The sequence below is a fragment of the Struthio camelus genome, chromosome 9 (assembly GCF_040807025.1).
Source record: "Struthio camelus isolate bStrCam1 chromosome 9, bStrCam1.hap1, whole genome shotgun sequence".
NCBI lineage: Eukaryota > Metazoa > Chordata > Aves > Struthioniformes > Struthionidae > Struthio > Struthio camelus.
The window spans coordinates 27,225,285-27,244,025 of record NC_090950.1 but is presented as its reverse complement, the minus strand read 5'-3'; the positions used below and the strand labels follow the sequence as shown (position 1 = coordinate 27,244,025).

Sequence of the window (18,741 nt, the reverse complement as noted above, 5' to 3'; positions counted from 1 at the left end):
TTCTCCTCCATCCTACTCTGTGCTCTATACGAAATATGTGCTCTAAACGAGATCTGATGGTACATTAGAAACAGGTTCGTTTCTCTTATAAACCCTTGTCCTAAGCTGGCCCTGTAGCATGACATGATGTGTTTTTAGCGTGGAAATGACAATTTCAGTTTTGGGATAAAAGTGCATTTCCTCTGGCCTTTTGCCCAAACAGCTTTGAATCTTTGTGGCGGGAGGTACCCTTGTAAATAAAAATTTGGACTTCATGCTAGATACTGGAAATGCGCCATTTTAACGTGAAAAAAGGAAGAAAGATTGGATTATAAATCTCTAAACAGTTAGCAACTACTCTTGAGTGGTTGTGGTGGTAGGTAGGATGCAGCCTTGCATAGGCAGAAGACCTAGGTGTATGCCGTAGGGATAGATGTATGCTGTGAAGGAGCTAGTTTTAAGATCCATCCTGTAGCTTTTCTGCAGAAAAGCTTTTAAAAGTTGGATGGAAAGGTAGGATCAATGGGTGTGTTTTAAATGGCAAAGTTTCTTTATAAATAATAAGCGGAAATCCTGTCCCATTCATGCTGTCCTTTATGAATTTTGGTCTGAGCCGCTTCCTTCTCATGCACTCAGTGCGCAGTTCCATGCTTGGTCATGGAGTGATCTAGTAGTTTGAGAAATTTTTGTGTGTGACTGCAAATAGTGTGGGAGCATAAGCAGTTTTGAGAATGCTGAAAATGCTTTTGCCTGTTTGCTAATAAACATTTTTTTCCCTCAGATAAAATCTCCCCCCCCCCCCCCCCTTGAAGCTTTAGGAACCTAAGATAGCTAAAACAAAACACTTAAAATGGATAAAAGTGGAAATCAGGAAATGGAATTGTTGCATATAGCCTTGTCCACAGACTGGGTGGGTTCTGGAAACTGGGTGCCAGAAGAAACAGACCTCGTGTGGGGCCGGGAGGCAGTTTCACAGGCCTGAGGTGGTTTGCACACACCTGGCTTGTGGGAGAGTTTTGCAGGTGTTGGATTAATAATATTTTACTGCACGCTTTGAGAACAGAATGCCCTTTTTGGTCAAACCAGAGGTCCATCCCGCCCTGTGGCAGCGGGAGACGCAGCTTAGGGAGCACACGTGAGCCTGGCCTCGTTCTGCACACCGTTCCTTTCTGCTCCACCAGCACCCACAGCTCTTACATTAGGCAAGTTAGAGGCTCCTGTGCTGCCTAGTCCTTTTGGTATCTGTTTGTAGACCTGTTGTCTGTAAATGTGTTTAATCCTTTTTTTGACCTGGCTAATGCTGCTCTTTACCTCTTTCTGAGTTTGAGATGACCGAGAAGCAGGCTCACTGTTCAGCGGCCCAGAGAGAGCAGTCCTGACTTGGCGTACGCTTTGCTTCTCTGAGCAGCAAGCTTGTAGCAGGTGGCACTGGCATGCCTTAGGTGTGGAGCAGAGAGGGGAGAAAAAAAGATTAGAATGTGATTTAATAGTTCAAAGAGTAGTTTTGACTATGCATAGATCATAAACTTCTGCAGTATTGTTATCATACGTGCACAACCTGTTTAAAAACTCAAAGATGTGGCTTTCTTATAGTGAAGGTTTTATAAACTTGGTTTTGTGCATAAAAGCAGCCTTCAAATATTCCCGGGACCCAAACCATTACCTCAGATGCTTCTAATTCCTGCTTGCATCACAAATACACGCTTCTCTAGAGATGTGACTAGCTGTATGTGCTCATTTCTTTGAGGTGAACGTGTCGGGGATGCATGGCGCATGGGCTTAGGGCTTTATAATGATGGAGATTTTACTTTGAAAACATTTTAAAAATTGCTGAACTCAGCAAGACAAAAGTTCTGAGATGAGTCTTTCTTGCTACTAATCTTATCTCTTTTCTTGCTTCCTAATCTCTGTTGAATTAGTTTTTCCTTTTGTCCATGTGCCTCAACTGAGAGGCTGACGTTTCTATATAGAAAGTCTTTCATTCCAGGGCATTCAGCAAGCTGCTGACACAGAATTAAGGCTAGTGAGTATCGTGAGCCTGGGCTGACGCTAGCCAGAGCTCGTAGCAGCAAGTATCCTTGAGCTGCGTGGGACATGCTCAACCAGCCATCAGTATGTAATGCAAAGTGGAGGACACAGTATAAAATAACTAGAACTGTCTCTTTCTTGATACAGGCCTATCCTGTTTTCTGTTTTTTTTATAGCATTTAAATAGATTTAGGAGTTTTTTAAAAGTAAGTTTGTTCAAGTTTCTCGAGTTCAAAGCCTGTGAATTAAAGACGAGTTGAGGGAGAAGGTGAGGGTGATTCAATGCCAGCAAGAACCAGGCAGAGTTTCTCTGCGTACTCATTCTAGATCCTGTCAAATCTGTTTGGCTCTGATCCTGAATCTGTTTTGCAAGTTTATTGGACTATGTGAGGTTCTTTAGCAAGTCCAGATAGAGACAAATCTGATCTTAATGTTTATCATGGATTTGTACACACTGCTACGTCCAAATATGCTTGTAAGCTCTGTGCTATGTAGGCTTTGAAGGGCTTGCATTTAAGAAAAGTCAGAACCACCGAGCTCTTTTTAAAGCCTCTCTGTGTATGTATATACATATATATCTATCCTGGGGTGCATTAGGCAGAGTGTTGCCAGCAGGTCGAGGGAGGTGATCCTGCCCCTCTACTCAGCCCTGGCGAGGCCTCACCTGGAGTACTGTGTCCAGTTCTGGGCTCCCCAGGACAAGAGAGACATGGTGCTACTGGAGAGAGTCCAGTGGAGGGCTACAAAGATGATGAGGGGACTGGAGCATCTCTCCTATGGGGAAAGGCTGGGAGAGCTGGGCCTGTTCAGCCTGGAGAAGAGAAGATTGAGAGGCGATCTCATAAATGTGTACAAGTATCTGAAGGGGGAGTGTCAAGAGGATGAGGCCAGCCTCTTCTCCGTGGTGCCCAGCAACGGGACAAGAGGCAACGGGCAGAAACTGAACCACGGGAAGTTCCATCTGAACCTGAGAAAAAACTTCTTGACTGTGAGGGTGACAGAGCACTGGAACAGGTTGCCCAGGGAGGTTGTGGAGTCTCCCTACCTGGAGATATTCAAAAGCCATCTAGACGCAATCCGAGGCCATGTGCTCTGGGCGACCCTGCCTGAGCAGGGGGGGTTGGACTAGATGATCTCCAGAGGTCCCTTCCAACCTAAACCATTCTGTGATTCTGTGATATCTATTATTTGTTTTCTGCATATTCTATAGATTTAAAAGCTTAATTGTGGTCCATTTAAGAAGAGAGGCTGAAAAACACTATAAGAGTATATGTAATGTTTGTGTTCTCTTAGCCAGGAACTGAAGATTTAGTACGTACTAATAAGCACCTTTATTATACTGATGCAAAAATGATCTGTGAAAAAACTTGTCATAAATGACTCTTCTGCTAGCATATAAAATACTCCTGGTGTAAGTGCAGCTTCCCTTGTTTCCCTTAATGTATTTGCTTCTATAAAGGCAAAGAAGAAAACTGTCAAAACTGACACAGTGATTTTTATTAGAAGTATGGAGGAGGAAAAAAACCCACTCCGACTAAAATACGTTTGTCAATAAATGTGACTTCTGGTATTACCCTGAGTAATGAAAAATGAAATGTATTTACTCAAAACAGACAGACATGCTGAATCTTGTGAGTGTAGGTTAGCGTTATATAGGAAATATGAAGTTGTATTACTATTCTTACTGCTTTCTTATAGTTTCAGCAAGTAATATTACCTGAATGAAATATTTAATCTCATATCTAACTTAGAAATATAGTGTGTGGTATGCATACTGTTTTTTTTAGTTTCAGTAAATGAAAGAAAACATGATGCGCTAATTAGGCACTAGTCTGAACTTCAGAAACCACAGTTAGTTTGCGATGCCAGGGTATGATATTCCTATATTTCTACCTTAACTCTTACATCATTACAGAGCTTGTGTTTCTGCTTTGTGTGGGTGTATTTTCATTTGGATGTAAGTCTACTTGTTAAACATTCTTTGTCTTTCATATTTTCCCTAAAATAATAGGCTGTGAGGTTGTTTGTCTCTGCAGGAGACAAATGGTTGTTTTTCATATACTTCTAATCTTAACAGATTGAGAATACATCTTTGTGTACCAGAGTCAGCTGCATTAACTGAACCACACAGCTGCTTTAGCAAAGAATATTTTACATAATAATCATGTAAATTAAGTGAGCCCACTTAAGTGGGCTCATATAGACTGATGAATATATTGGAAATGTTGTCATTGTACAGAGTTCAAGCAAAGTGCATTCCCAAGTTCATGTCAATCTGTATGCATGCAAGAATGTATCCAGATCAGGTTTAATTTGTGGCTTTTCTTCAGCAAACATAATTGCCAAGATGTTTATTCCGTATCACTGAGAAAGGTACTGTTTTGAGGGAGAGAAATGGATCTCTATTTCTCTGCTGTCTGGAAGCAAACTTGCATTGTGAGGCTCTGCTGGAGAAAACTAAAAGGGATGAACATCACAAGTAGACCAGTGATACTGAAAAACAGGTCCATGCTCAGTGCTAACGTATTCCCTGCCTCAGCCATTGCTTTGCCCAGCTTCAAGAACAGCAGTGTTTTGATTTGAGCTGTGTGTGAGTAGTGCATCTTACCCTGACCAACTTTTTCCCCAGAGGTCCCCTGCATGCACAATGATTTCCAGGCCTATAAAAGTTTGTCTTCAGGTGAAACATTGGGAGCATGGAAGTTTTTTTTTTTATACAGTATCCATACTACAGGAACAAAAACAAAGTTTATTAGAAATCTGAATGTTACAATTTTACCTTCTTTAACACCACATTTCCTTTTTCTTAGCAGAAAGCTGTTTTGTGCTACATTAGCACAGAAGCCTGCAAACTGGGGGGCTGGGGGAAGGGAGAGGAGGACATAGATATTCACACTCTATATTTATGCCCTTATCTTGGATGACTAAGGAACCAGCTTCCTGAATTAGGCACTGTGAGTTGCTGATAGAGGTTCACTTCATCACCTGAATAGGAACATAGCCTGGCCTCCTAATGTAATTTCGCAATACTCTCCCGTCTTGATCTCAGCTTTTTAAAAAGATGACTATAAATATGTCAAACTTGGATTCATCTAGACTTTCTGTCATTGAAAAATATAAACAAAATATCTAGCTATGGATATGCATAAAGCCTTGATTTGTCGTGATTAGAATCTGCTTGAGAGCTGGTCTCCCGGCATGCCACAGGTCTGAGGCATAAATAGGGCAGAATGAGTGACCATGACTGGTTACTTTTTTCAGTCTTGTCATAGAAGGTCAGACAAAATAAACCTCAGGTGAAGCTCCCTAATCGTAGTAAGCATGCTAGCCTGTTAAAGGGATGGATCAGAATCCATCTAGGAAAGTGTATGGAACATCTAGTAAAGAGTAGGGAATTCTGGATTCAGAGTTCTCATTTGACATTATCACTGACTTTAAAGTCCTTTTAACTGTGACTGGATTTTTTCCCCAAGGCCGTTCTTCACCATCCTGATCAACCTCGTGTAGATTCTCATTTTTTTCATCTGCTTTCATCCCTCACTTGTCTCGTATTACTACCACAGTCTCTCTCGCCAAAGAGAGCTGGATAAGCTATCTGTTCCGTGGTTTATCAAGAAGTTGGTTCTGCATGACGTAAGGCACAGCCTCTTCCCCTCAAGGATCTTCATATTATCTCAAGAATTTCCAGCTTCTGGTGGAGCTGACAGTCAAATCTAAAAGACTGAAATCTGAGTCTGAGTATTTTTCCTAGGAGTTTGCGTAATTTGTAGATACCCAACCAACAGAGATGACTGAGTACGTTTTCATCCTGCTTAAATAAATCCCCGTGCTGAGGAGAAGAGTTGCACAAAGGTCTCAGAGCTTCAGAACAAGATAAACAGTGTATCTTGACCATTTAATAGGAGATAACGTGGACCACCGACGACTACATACAAAGGGAGGCAAAGATGCTTTCGTTGTCTGGAAGTATCGGGGACATTGAGCCAGAAGGGAGAGTGTATTTATAGTACAGAGGTAGAACATTTCCTCCCTCCAGAGTATAAAATATAAAACACCTTCAGGTCAAACAATTTAATGAACAACAAATAGGGATTTGTATACCCAGATGTTTTGAACAATGTCTGTTTGTATAGTCTTCTGAATTTAGAAAGGCGATGAGTTGGAATTCCATGTCCCACTGAAGTTAATGGGCTATGTTTACCTAACTCTCTTAGACTGTGCTACAAAACCCATCATTTAGTTTTGTTTTCAGAGGAAAGATGGAATTTGATTTCAAAAGTTTTTGTGACCTTCAGTATCTCTTATTTGGGAAGGGGAGGAAGCTTTGTTTTAAAAATGCAATCCTAGTGTTTTAGGCAGGGACATGCTTTGAGTATTGCAATGAACAAAATGGGTAAAACTTTCTTTTAAATGAAGCAGCCTTTACCACTTTCTTCTAGGTTTATGATATCAGGTTTTGTCTTGAGGCTTGGGTTTGTTGTCTTTGTTTATTTTTTCTATAAGGAGCTGTGCTAAAAGCAGCTGCTTTCATTTACTGTGATTCATGTGACTTTTGTCTGAATCTCATCTCAGCAATGAAATCCAGATCAAGATGAAATCCCTGTAGCTTAGTTGAAGCCTTCCCAGTGAGTTGAAATCAGGTAGATATTTCTGTAAGCTATTTTAAGTATTTAGAAAGATTCTCAGTGGTGAAACTGATTGTATAAGTGTTTGAGATTGCATGTTGTCCTCTTTCCGCATGGTAGTGCTAATTGCATAGGCAGTTCTTCTGACTCAGTTATGGTTGATTGGTATAGACACGTAGATCAATTTCTTTAATCGTTACCTTGAGCATACTTTTCCTAGCCCAGAAATGGGAGGGCACTGACTTTTTAAATTTTGTACTGTAGGAAGTTAACACCTGCCATTGAAATTGATTTATTCTGAATTCACTGGAGACACATGATTAAAAAAGCACTCCTGATAGCCAGTGTGCAGTAAGGTTTTGAAGAGTCCCAGGCTCTTGTGCTGTGGTGTGTGTTGGAGCTGTTGGAGGGGACTAGAGGGCACAGCTGGGCGGCAGCTGGATTGTCTACAGATGCAAAGCTGAGCCCGGCCATAAACTCATGTTTGCACAACCCCTCTTGCTTTCCTACAAACTCGGTTCTCTTTCTCCTACTAGGATCGTAGTTCTAGTCACACAGGTTCTTCAAGATCCGGTCTCTTTAATAAAATTCTAGTGCAGGTAGTCGTAGTTCATCATTCGGATTTGATTGTAAAATAATTTAGGCTGGGGTTATTTGAGTTAATTGATTGTCTTCTCTCACAAGGAAGGTATGTTTCTTTCTGTTCTGCTCTCAATTTAGAGGTGTCTGAGTTGGGTTAAAGAGGCAGCTCTTTGTCTTCCCCCTCTCTGAGGTGTAGTGGCTGGGCTGACTGTCATGAAAAATTGTTCTTTTCTCAAATTATTGTGATATCTCCCCATTCACTGCATTCTGCTTGTCATAGCTTTCATCTGGAAAAAGGGGTAGAGAATTTATATCAGATTAACAGAAAAGCTAAGAGGGGGTTCATTCAAAAACATTGCAACTCTGTAGCTGGTCATCTAGGCCGACAGTGGAGAACTCCAGTGTTGGTTCCATAAAACAGACTTGATATTCCAAGAATTATAATTTTGAGTGAATTTTTCCTAAAAGCAGACTTTTGTAGTGCAATATAACTTCTTTTAAAAATGTGCAGATATGATAAATAGTGCATAGAAAGATTGATTAATATATATTACTATATATGTAATTCATACATATTAATATAAATGTTAAAGCAAAGGTAAAGTGATAAAGATGACAGTTTTGTGCTTTTCTCCTCTTTTAGAGAAAGTTCTGCATACTTACTTTTTTTATAACGAACTGGTAGCTCATTCACTCTCCGTTTTGGAGAGTGAGATAGTGGTTATTGCTAAAATCTAGCATTCCAAAGCACTTTTCTTTGCCTCTAATAAAATTTAAAGAAACATTTCTCCCTTAATTTCTTCTTTGACTCAATTGAGCCTGAGTAGTTGGGACTGAGGGCAAAATTTAGCCTGTGGTTATTTTCTTAAAGTTTCTTTAGACTATAATGGGCAGCCTCAGGCGTTTGCATTAGGGAAGTGCTCTACTGTCTTCATATTGTTGTAGCAAAATCAGTGGCTCTACAAGATTCATTGCCAAGGAGATTGTTAATTTTGGCTGCACAGCTCTGTTTAATCCAGACCAAGTTTGGAGCTCCTATGGAGTTCACTTGAGCTGCGCTGTCTGATTGTGTTCCTGTGCAAATATGCAGATTTCCAGGTTATTTTGCTAGTTTTTTTGTTTGATCAGAAAAATGCTATTACTGTGTACAGTGGGCAGATTATCAAAGGCTTTCTTTGGCCATTTATTGTGCGCTTGTGTTTTTGAAGATTGAGGGGGAAAAAGTGAGTTTTATGTTAGGTTCAATATAGATGCCATGACTCCCTGCGTTGGAAGTAACATTTCAGAGAAAAGTGTTTCCTGATTGGCATGGGGCAGTAATCAAAGAACACAAAAGCCTTTCACCCTTTGGACAGGCTTGAATGCCACTGAGGCTGGTAACAGTGGAGGCTTGTAAGAGGCTGTGGTTTAGAGGAGCTGGTGGTTTCCATTCAATTCTTAGAGGGTGCAAGGATCACCTCTGAGGCGGGCAGACCAGCTGGCAACCTCAGCAGGAAGGCTAAGGAGTGAAATGGCAGTAGAGACAAAATTACGCCCTTGCTTCTGCTGCTTCTCAAGCTAGCAATGAGATGCAACGAAGCTGTCTGTGCCATGCTTGTGAAGAGAGGGCTGTAACTTCTTCTGCTGTCCAACTTGTGCTTTTCATCAACATAAAACTCAGTTAAGAGGAAAAGTAGTAGAGACATCTCCTTTTATTGTTTGAATGTGTGGTTTTTAGGCTCTCACTTTGCCCAACAGCTGAGAAGTCGGTTGCTGTGGTTGAAGGGAATCTTTTATTTCGGCGAGGAAATCTTACATCCGCAAATTCCAGATAATGTCGTTTCACAGCTGGCATCAAGGAGACATCCTTGGGAGTCGCTATTGAGGCCTTTCATGTTTTAAGAAGGATGGGTGTCTTAGCCAGTCAATTGGCCCTCCCCTCCTCCTCCTTATTCAGACCGGAGAAACCTGTAGGGCTTTTATGACCATGTCATTTGTGGCAGCCTGTAGTAATAATAATAGTAACTTGGTGATCTTTGCAGAAGTTACTTCTTTTGAATGACTGCTCAGTTCATCAGACTTGGAGGGCTGCCTGAGGCTGTCTTGCCAGATTGTACCGTGGCTCCTGAATACTAATGAAGGAGAGACAGACAGGCAGCCACGGATTAAAGTGACAGGAAATAAGGAGAACCAGGAGAAGGAAAGCATGAAGCAGTACACAAATGAAAGGAATTAAGGATAAAGCAATGCCACACATTCCAACTGTCACAGGAAATCATAAGGTATTTGGAGAACTTCATTACATCTAGAAAAAGGTTACCATATACTAGCAAAGCTTGCAGCTGAAATGAAGCATTAGACTTTTTTTATCCTGAAAGTGGGAGTCGGGAGCTCTGGGAAAGTTATAAGAGGGTCTTTCAGTCTCATTGTCAAAGCAGAAGTACTATTTCTGGCTGTTCAAATTGAACAGCATCAATGGCAATTCTGAATAGTCTTACAAACACCTGAAAGAGGTAGAAGAGTGTTTCACAAAGATGTGTCAAAACATGTAACTCTTATAAATCCAACCAAATCAGAAATGACACAGAAGAGGAAGAAAGTCAATAGAAACCAGAAGGAAGATAAGAAAAAAGTAATGCTTATTTAAAAGACAGAAACCTGTGTAAACCCTTGTGATGCATTGTAACAGGTCTCTCAGCACTCAAACCAGGCAAAGCACAGGAGGGGTCAATGACTAAAATCATTCCTTAATTGGAAAAGAATGATTGTATATCATTTTTTTATTTCCATTTATTTCAATCTCATAATATTACTCTTAGTAAACTCTAATGCCGTATGGCGTAACAATATCTAATGCTCCTACAGAATGGGCAACACTAGGGGAAAAAAATTTGTTTCAAAATCTGCCCCCAGCCCAAACGGACTGTAGTGAGTCACGGCACGGAGCCAACATTTGCTCTCGTGCCAATTCGCCGTGTAACCTGTGGAGCAATGTTCTGTGTCCCCTCCTTGGCCAAAAGGTGAGAAACTCGGATTTTTACAAGCTCCTTTGTTCAGCCTTATTAATAGTAGTCACACACATGAGAATTGGCTGGTATGGAGAGGCTTTAACGTATAGCATATCGTTATCTGTCTCGCACATGTGGATGCTTGCTTGCCTGCCTGCTCCGACAGATGCTTTTGCCTGTGCCAGCACAGCTTAGAAGAGCTCTTTGAAACTGTAGCCTGTAGCATTTAGATTATGCTAATAAAAAAATCAACAGAATTTTAAATAGTTATTCTTGGTTAGCTACTTTTGTATGCTAGCTATGCCATTTTGAAAAGCTTACTTTAGAAAGAAGGACTGGTGGCCACTGCATGTGGCAGCCTGTGTAGTCGGCCTGCGCTTATCTGCAAAGATCTCATGGTGCTTTCAAACCCAAGTAGCATGCAGACGGCTGTTATATAATAGTGAAAGGGAAGCTGCCTAGAAAATAAACATTATTTTGACACAGAAAATAAGCTAAAGCAAGTCAAAAATACAAAAGAGAGCTCTCCAAGAAGCAGTTCTGTGTGGAAGTGCAGTTTCTTGTTCTAGCAAATTTAACTTACACTTTTTCTATTTCTGTTTAATTTGATGTTCCTTCAAAAACAACCAGCTGCAGCCATATGTGGTGCACTGCATCTGCTATCTTCTTTGTAAGGGATACAAAGCACTTAAGAAGTAAAATGTATGCGATGTAGATGGAGGTACTATATTTTTACTGAGAAAGTCCTTTTCTAATGGACGGACTGCATGTTCGCAGTAGGAATTCACTCAGATCTTTAGCCAGTAAAGTAGGAGTTGTTACTGCTGTGTTCCAGCAGTAGCAACAAAGAAGTAGAAAAAAACAAAACCAACATGTCACTTACACTCCGTTTGTCCCTTGCATCCAGTATTTCATTTCCCTTGTCGGTGCAACTGATGTGATTTTCCTTGCTCTGTTCCAATGAAAAATACATGTCAAAACAAAATGAGGAGAGAGGGAGAATTGAGTGAACTTGCACTTATTTTTAAAACAGAAGTGACTTAATTCTGTACATCTGGGTGCTTCCCCATCTCCTCGATGTGAAAGCATCAGATGTTTGTCTGTGCGATGGCAGATAGATGTGGGATGCTGACTTGAAACAGAGGGACAAACCAGATAAAGCGCATTTGTGCTACAGATATATTCCCCACTGATAGTGGGAGAGCAGTAGGGATAAAACTATTGAGTTAACAGATATGCACTATGGCCCAGAAAATCTTTGAAGCACATAATTAAATTCATGCCTAAATTACCAGGGTGCTGAGGTATACACTTAAATTATCTTTTGCCTGAATTGCCAATGAGTCAGGATTGTGAGCGTACCTCCTTGACTAAGGATTTTTTTTATTATTATTAATATTGACATCTGAAAATACATATTTCTGGTTTTTTATGCTAAGTTTTTGATTTGTTTATGGCTTCAATAGGGAGTGACTCAGTTTTGGATGTTTCCTACATAGGGTTTAGGTTTTAAAACTGAAAGATAAGCTCATAGATATCAAGTGAGGCATTTTAGCAGAAGAATTAAGTTAGCGATGGGAAGGTTCTTAGGTATAGACTTAAGGGAGGTGCTTGTGCACAACATTTGTTTGTTTGTTTTTAACAGTTAGAAGGTGTTTCAGTGATTGGATCTTTTCTCAAAGCTGGAAAACTTTCAGCTCCCTGACTTGAGGATGGGAGCTGCAGTCATGGTTTATTTCTAATGTTTTTATTAGCTTTCATATCTCTAGCAGAAATTTGTAATATTTAGTATTTAGAATTGAAAACTCACGCAGGCGTTTGTAGGCTTAATTGGTGGTCTTCCTTGGGGTATTATATTTTAGCATGGTGTTATTGACTCTTTTGAAGATAAATATTTCTTTCACAAGTTTTTGATTATAAAGGTTTCCCAAGTTTTGCCCATTGCAAAAAAGGAGCAGCAAAGAGGTACATAACGCACTGTGCATCCAGTCTGACATTAGACTTTGCTCTTCCTCAGTGTTACGTGTATTAGGCAGCACATATCCTTGCTGTTTATCCCTGGCCCTGTCCTTCACTGGACTACCTCCCTGACAAACTGGAAAGCTGTATCAGATGAGATTAGGCATGAATCTGTCCTCGGTCTGCTTTTATTCAGTATTTTCATTAAGGACTTGAAGAATGGAATGGAAGTTGATTCTTATTAAATTATGGTCTCGATCAGCTCTGGTAGGATTGAGAGTGGTTGGTGGATAAGGGGGAAGGGAAGGAGGGCACAATGGGACATGAATAGAACTCAAATGGCCTTGACAAAAGAAAAACAAACCAAAACAAAGAAACCCAAAAACCAACCAAACAAAAAACAGTTTGATCAAGACAAGGGCAAAGTACTACATTTTAGCCAGTCATTCTCAAACCTGCTTTTTCCCCTAAGTGTAGTAGTGCTAGGAGATATAATAGACCACAAAATAAAGATGAGTCAAGTTGCCCTATTCACAGTGACAAAAATAAAACTCGAGATGAACTGTGTAAGCAGGTGTGTCGTCTTACTGGGTGGTGTTCAGCTGGAGCACTGGTGCTGGTACCATGTCTGCAGAAGAGTGTAGACCAATTTAAAAAAAAAAAAAAAAAATCTGCAATCTGGTAAGCATAGTCTATGAAAGAAATGTTCTCCTTGAAAAGAAAGGTGTCTCTGATTATGTGAAAAGTTGCCCCCCCCCAAAAAAAAAAAAAAAAGTGATGATGGTAAACTTATTGCAATGGATGTACAGGGAAGAAATATTACGTTTAAGTTGCAGCAGGAAAACTTGAGCAGAAAATCTTTCCAATGGTGGAGATAGGTAGGTGTTGAGGTAGATTGCCTAGCCTAGGAAGGTTGCAAGATTGCCATGGCCATGGGATTTTTTTTATTACTATTTTTTAATTTTTAAGGAATGGATTAGGAAAAGATCAAATGTGATCTTGTTTTGGGGTAGAGGTGATATTCCCCCCGCCCCAGTCCTGTTTTCTGTGACTCAGTTGCAGCATGGCATCCTGAGTTTTAGGTTCATTCTTGTAGAAGGATTTTTTGAAATATGTGTTTCTAAAATTAGCTGAAATGAAAAAGTCTATATCTGTTCTTTTTTGTCTGAAACTTTGACATCCATAGGCACTTGACAGGGGAGATACTGTGTACTGAAATGCATGTTTTTTTGCAAATTGTAGGTTGTGCTGTACGTGACTGATAAAAGATCTTTCCTAGCATAAAAGCTGGTCCCAGCCCCAATAAATCTGGAATAAATTCTGAGAAAGCATGTTATGTTATGACTGGCATATCTGTGAGCATGGAGCTCTGCTTGAGAATTAGACTTAAAGTTTGCAAAGCACTGGCTGATGTCATTCCCTTGGAATGGAAAGGCTGTTGAAACAGTAAATACTTTCTGTGGCCAGAAGCTAAGTATTGAGCTGGACCTCTTCCTTTCTATGAAGGAAAGAATGCAGAACAAACCTAAAATCTGTATTTGCAATGGGAAAATCTTAATTAGTTTAGAGCTTGTAGCTATTTCAAACCATTTACATACACAGCTGCTGTTCATGCAAACATGAAAACTATTCATGGAAACTTCAAACTTACCTTGAAATGACAAGTGCTTTTTTCTGTTTTGTAAAACTGTTTTTGGTTTTCCAAAGTATTGTTGGAAAGGCCTGAATTATATTTGTACTGTACGTGCAGGAAGGAACATAGACATAGACTAACAGAAGCATATAATAAAAGGCTTTAGTTCAGCAAGAATTAACACTGAAACCCTGTTAGCAGCAAACAGCTGCTGGGGAAGTATTTCTTATTTTTTTCAGGGGCGTTTACTCTTGATGATATCTATGACCCAAAAACTTTCAGAGTGGGTGGGGGAAGGAGATGATCAAAACACAAGTTTAGATGTGGTCCAGGTCTTACAGCTGACTTCTCTGCTACAAAAGGTTAACCCAACACATTGCATCCATATAACCCACAGCTTGGGAGTGAGAACCTAATTTTGTAGCTTAGGACAGCTATAATATCCCAGAAATGCAGGATAACTCGGACCTTTTTGTACTCTCCCTCAGAGGACTGCATTGAGTGTTCACAGGGAATTTATCCCCACCCCCAACTTCCTCTTAGGATGAAAAAGTTTTGCCATGGCAGATGTAGGGACCGGATGTTAAGGGGAAAAGTTAAAAAGGGACAATGACCTGAAGTGTTAGCTGGGTTCATCCCTGACATGACTGAACTTCTGTTCCCAGTGTCAAATATGCAGAGCAGCGCATGTTGGCTGCTTATCCCTACCAGTTTCACTGTTGGTTTGGAGAGATTGATATACAAAGCTTTTATTTGTTGGTACCAGATCCTCTGTGCTGAATTAGCTGAGGAAGAGGGAGGAAGAGATTAGAAGTAAATCAGCTTAGTTAAGGACAGTGTCCTTAGTCAATTAGCCAAGGACAGTGCTGAGTGAGTGAATCATCCCCACCTACCCCTTTTCCCAAGCAATTGTAGGTAATTTTTCTAAATTGTACCCTCTACTTTAAATTGGGGCTTCCTCTTTCCTTGTCCTGTTCTTCTCCAGCTGTGTACCACTGTACCCTGACACCTGGGAGGTGCATGTGGTCTTCATCCCTAAACGTCGTGGTGAGCTAATCTAGTAGAACAATCCTCTGTGAGTGATGCTTAACAGTAATGAGCTAGGCATTACTGGAAGAGAAAAAGCTTTTCACCAACTCTATATTAATCAGCATAGAGCACGCGAGATGCTTTTTTTTCTCTCTATCCTTTTCTGTTTCAAAAAGACTTCTGTTGGCTTGGGAGAAGGAGGTTGAGCTTGATGCTTAATATGCTACAAGAGAGGTTGGCGGGTGAGACCCACTTTCTGTGCAGGGAAGGATTCATGACAAGTCTGGTTCTCTGTAGCTTAGTCTAGCTCAGGACTGTGAATAATTGTTTATTTACTGAAAGGAGATCAACCGTCCATATAAGCCTGAGGATTTTTGATGGCTCATGAAATGGGAAAATAAGTATTTGAAATACTGTAAGAACGTAATGATTCTGTGAGCTACTTTCTATCTCAAAACTGATGACTTCAGTTTAAGTTTTTCTGTGGGACAGTTCTGCCCTTTTCTTTCATTTGTTTCTTTGAGCAAGAGTTTGGGCTGGATGACCTGGTGTTTCCTTCAAAGCCTGAATTATTCTCTGATTTTGCTATACAAGTCATTCATTGTATTTAATTTTTAGTCAGATATTTTACGTTTGCTCTATTTTCGTGGTGCATTACCTATTATTTAGGATGTTTTTATTTTAATTCTGCATAAGGCTCAAAGGCACACACTGTCCTTTTTGTGTGGTACTGTGATTTCAAAGCTTGTGGTGAAAGACACTTCTTAATATGAAATCTATTTTTTCTTTGTGTATGATTTATGGTATTAGCAAATCAGCAGCACATGATGCATCTGGTCTATACCTTTTAAGTGGTAGGTATATGTGCAGTGAATGCAGTGAATGAATGATCACTTGTGCCTGTCAAGTCTCATGTGTGAACATACAAGAAGTTCAACATGGAGGACATCTGACATAGTTGGTCAGCCTCTGTACATCATCCCTTAGGTCTTATTCTTTAGGGTGATGCAAAGCCCATTCATGTATGTGTTCTTGTAGTCATTCTCTGTGTCAAGCTATCTAGGCAATGAGGAACAAATTTAATTCCATTATTTTTCTTTGCATTCATACTGCCACCTTAGCTCTGTGGGCGTCCCGTTCCCTCTCTGTCCCCTACCTCCCCCCATAATCTTTGAAGGAAATCTTCTCAGTCATGCTGCAGTTCCAGTTCATCTGTAGGAACTCTTGTGATTATAAATGGTCATAACTCAAGGCTTCAGTGTATTTGGTACTCAAAATACTTATCCTTGTGAGCATGCTATGTACTCGGGGAGCTAGTAACAAAAATCTCCTTGGTAGAACTGATTCCTGTGCATTTTTTAAAATATATGTGCTGGGGATACCCTACTCCCTTAAGTCTTAAAGTCAGTTCCAGTATTTGTAGTGGTTTGAACCTTCAGCCCTGACCTGCAATGGTCAGAGGGCTCAGTTACTGAACAGAGCGATCGTTTGTCACAGGAGAGGGAAGTGAGATTTCTTTGGGCTTTAGCATTTCTTTTCCTCTCTTGCTTAGTGTGACAAAGCATCCTTGCTAGAAAGCAGAGAGAGGAGAGAGCAAATTCAGTCCACCTGTTTGGGATTTTAGGTTGAGAATGATTCATGCTCAGCTTCTGGGGGTTGTAATTAGGGGTGACATAATAACCATAAACTTTCAATAGAATAGTAGCAGCATTTTGTTATGCTCTGCAACTGCAGAAGCTGCTTCTTATTAACATCCCTTCAAGATAAGCCTGCAAGACCTCCAGAATTTCCAGGTCTGGATCCAAGCTTTCATGGCTCAGTTCTGCTTCCCTTATAATACTGAGAGGAACCTTGAATTCTGAAACCCCCTAAACTTCAATGACTTTTTTTTTTTTTATTTGAATCAACATCTCAACCTTTTCCATAGCAATTTGGGTCCATCTGGGTACTTTTCAAGTCAGTTTTATCTTATGCTGGCTGAGTCCTGCCAATTTATATGCTTAATTAATAAACTCTAAGGGTTATCTACTGTGCAAAAAGACAGTCATGCTCTCCTCTTATTCGGAATTGTTACTACTTTTTTCTTTTCAGAGTGGCTGAGAGCAAAGGCATTCAGGGATGCACGAAGCAGGGGGAGATTTGCCATTCCCACTATGCACCAAGGTGCATTCTTTCAGGGACAGATGGGCATTTACACTGGAGTTGTTCCATCAGCATTCAGCCAGTTTTATTTTTTTGGCATGCTAGTGCATGGAATTTTTAAAAAGTAGGGGTACTATTTTAAAAGCAGGTCACAGACAAAAAGACACTTTCTTCAGCTACAAGAATTAGGTCAGGCTTTGGGGAGATCATTTGGGAAAGGTGTTGATCTGATCTTGCCAGTTTGTCTTTATTAATATTTTTTGCTTCCTGTGCCCAAAATTTTATTTTTTATAAAGAGCTCATTTTGCTTTAGGTGTATGCTTGTTGCATTTGTCCGCTTTGGCTAGCAAACTTTGTTATATTATGATTAAAAGAAGAAGAAGAAAAAAAAAAAGTTCCTAGTTTTCCATTAAAGAATACTCTAGTGGAAAATGAGGCCTCTCTCTATGCTGTGGTCCAAAAGGAATAAAGCTGCTTTGTGTCACCTCGTTACTCCAAGCTTAATGTTTTACCTCAGGACATTTTGGGGAAGAGGGTTAGTCCCATTCTACTGCTCAGCTGATCACTTTTTAGCACCTTTTGTGCTCAAAAGAATGCAGCTAATTTTTGCAAGCTGTTTCACACCATGTTCTTTAACAATGCTGTGTGTAGACCCCTGTAAGAGCTGCTACACCAAGCAGAGGGGTCAGGGAGGGAGTGGATGATTACGGCTTGTCCAGCAACAGAATTAGCCTGGCAAGAAATTACTACTTTCTTAGTTGAGAGGCTATTGCAAGAGCTTTGACTATTAAATGATAATGCTGTTAAGACAGACAGCTGTATGGTTAGTAAGCTGCTGTGTAGCTATTCCTGCATGCCCGAAATTTCAGCACTCGGGATGGACACCCTGCTCAGCTAGCCAGGAGTTACTCGGCATGGGTGCAAAAAGTATGTTTATCTTCTCTGGTAGCCTGGTGCTCCAGTGAGCAGGCAGATAGCCAAGCTTTACAGCTGATGGAGTAAGGATATATTTAGTTAACAAACTAGGACTAGGTTCAGCAGTAATTGAGCTGTAGAAACCCCTGGGCCTCTTCCACAGTCAGTCTTCGGAACTAGGATGTTTTTGCTTTGTCAAACCAAATCTTAGCCAACAACACTGTTTGTGGAGGACCTCTCTAAAAATAATCCCACCTTTCTGAATAGCTGCAGTTCTGTGTCATTTCGTTCCTCCTTTATTCTGGGTTATAATTTTTTAATGTGAGTATATGGAACTGCATGCATTAAACTCGCAAATTGGTGCTCATGTACAGATAATCAGTATCTCTCCTGTTTACAACTTCCTGAAGGAATATTAATATAGGTGACATCTTTGTTTAATGGTGGTAATTTATTTTTCTTCCTATTTCCACATTCTCTGTTTTACAGAATATGATTCAGAAACAAAAAGGGTTCAAGACATTCTTTCTGGAATGGAGAAACCACAGGTATGTGATCCAGAATTACCACATACAAGAAAAAATAGCAAATATGATGAGTACATTCTGTCACAATCTACTGGGGATTTCACAAGGGAACATCTCTGATTTTTTACTTGCTAGATTGCTGCCTGTGTATATTTTTATCTAATTCATTTTGCAGGGATATAGTCAGTGGGCGTAAATTCTAAGCATATTCTACGCTTGTGGGAACGTGTGGCCTCTGCCCACTGTAAGAATTGCACCAGTCGTCTGTTAACGGGGAAGGACTGTCTGCATTGATAGTGTAATGAGGGGTCCAGCACTGTGTCACTGTGATGATT

The 18,741-nt window shown here is 40.3% G+C and overlaps 1 protein-coding gene across 4 annotated transcripts in view; it reads left to right on the top strand.

The window, feature by feature from the left end:
- FNDC3B (fibronectin type III domain containing 3B) overlaps window positions 1-18,741 on the top strand; it is a 224,593-nt gene that overhangs the window by 127,718 nt on the left and 78,134 nt on the right. For all 4 annotated transcript variants that reach the window (XM_068953972.1, XM_068953974.1, XM_009673755.2 and 1 more), the window contains exon 7: window positions 18,369-18,427. In XM_068953972.1, the coding sequence (XP_068810073.1) occupies window positions 18,369-18,427 (59 nt within the window). The remainder of the gene's footprint in view (window positions 1-18,368; window positions 18,428-18,741) is intronic.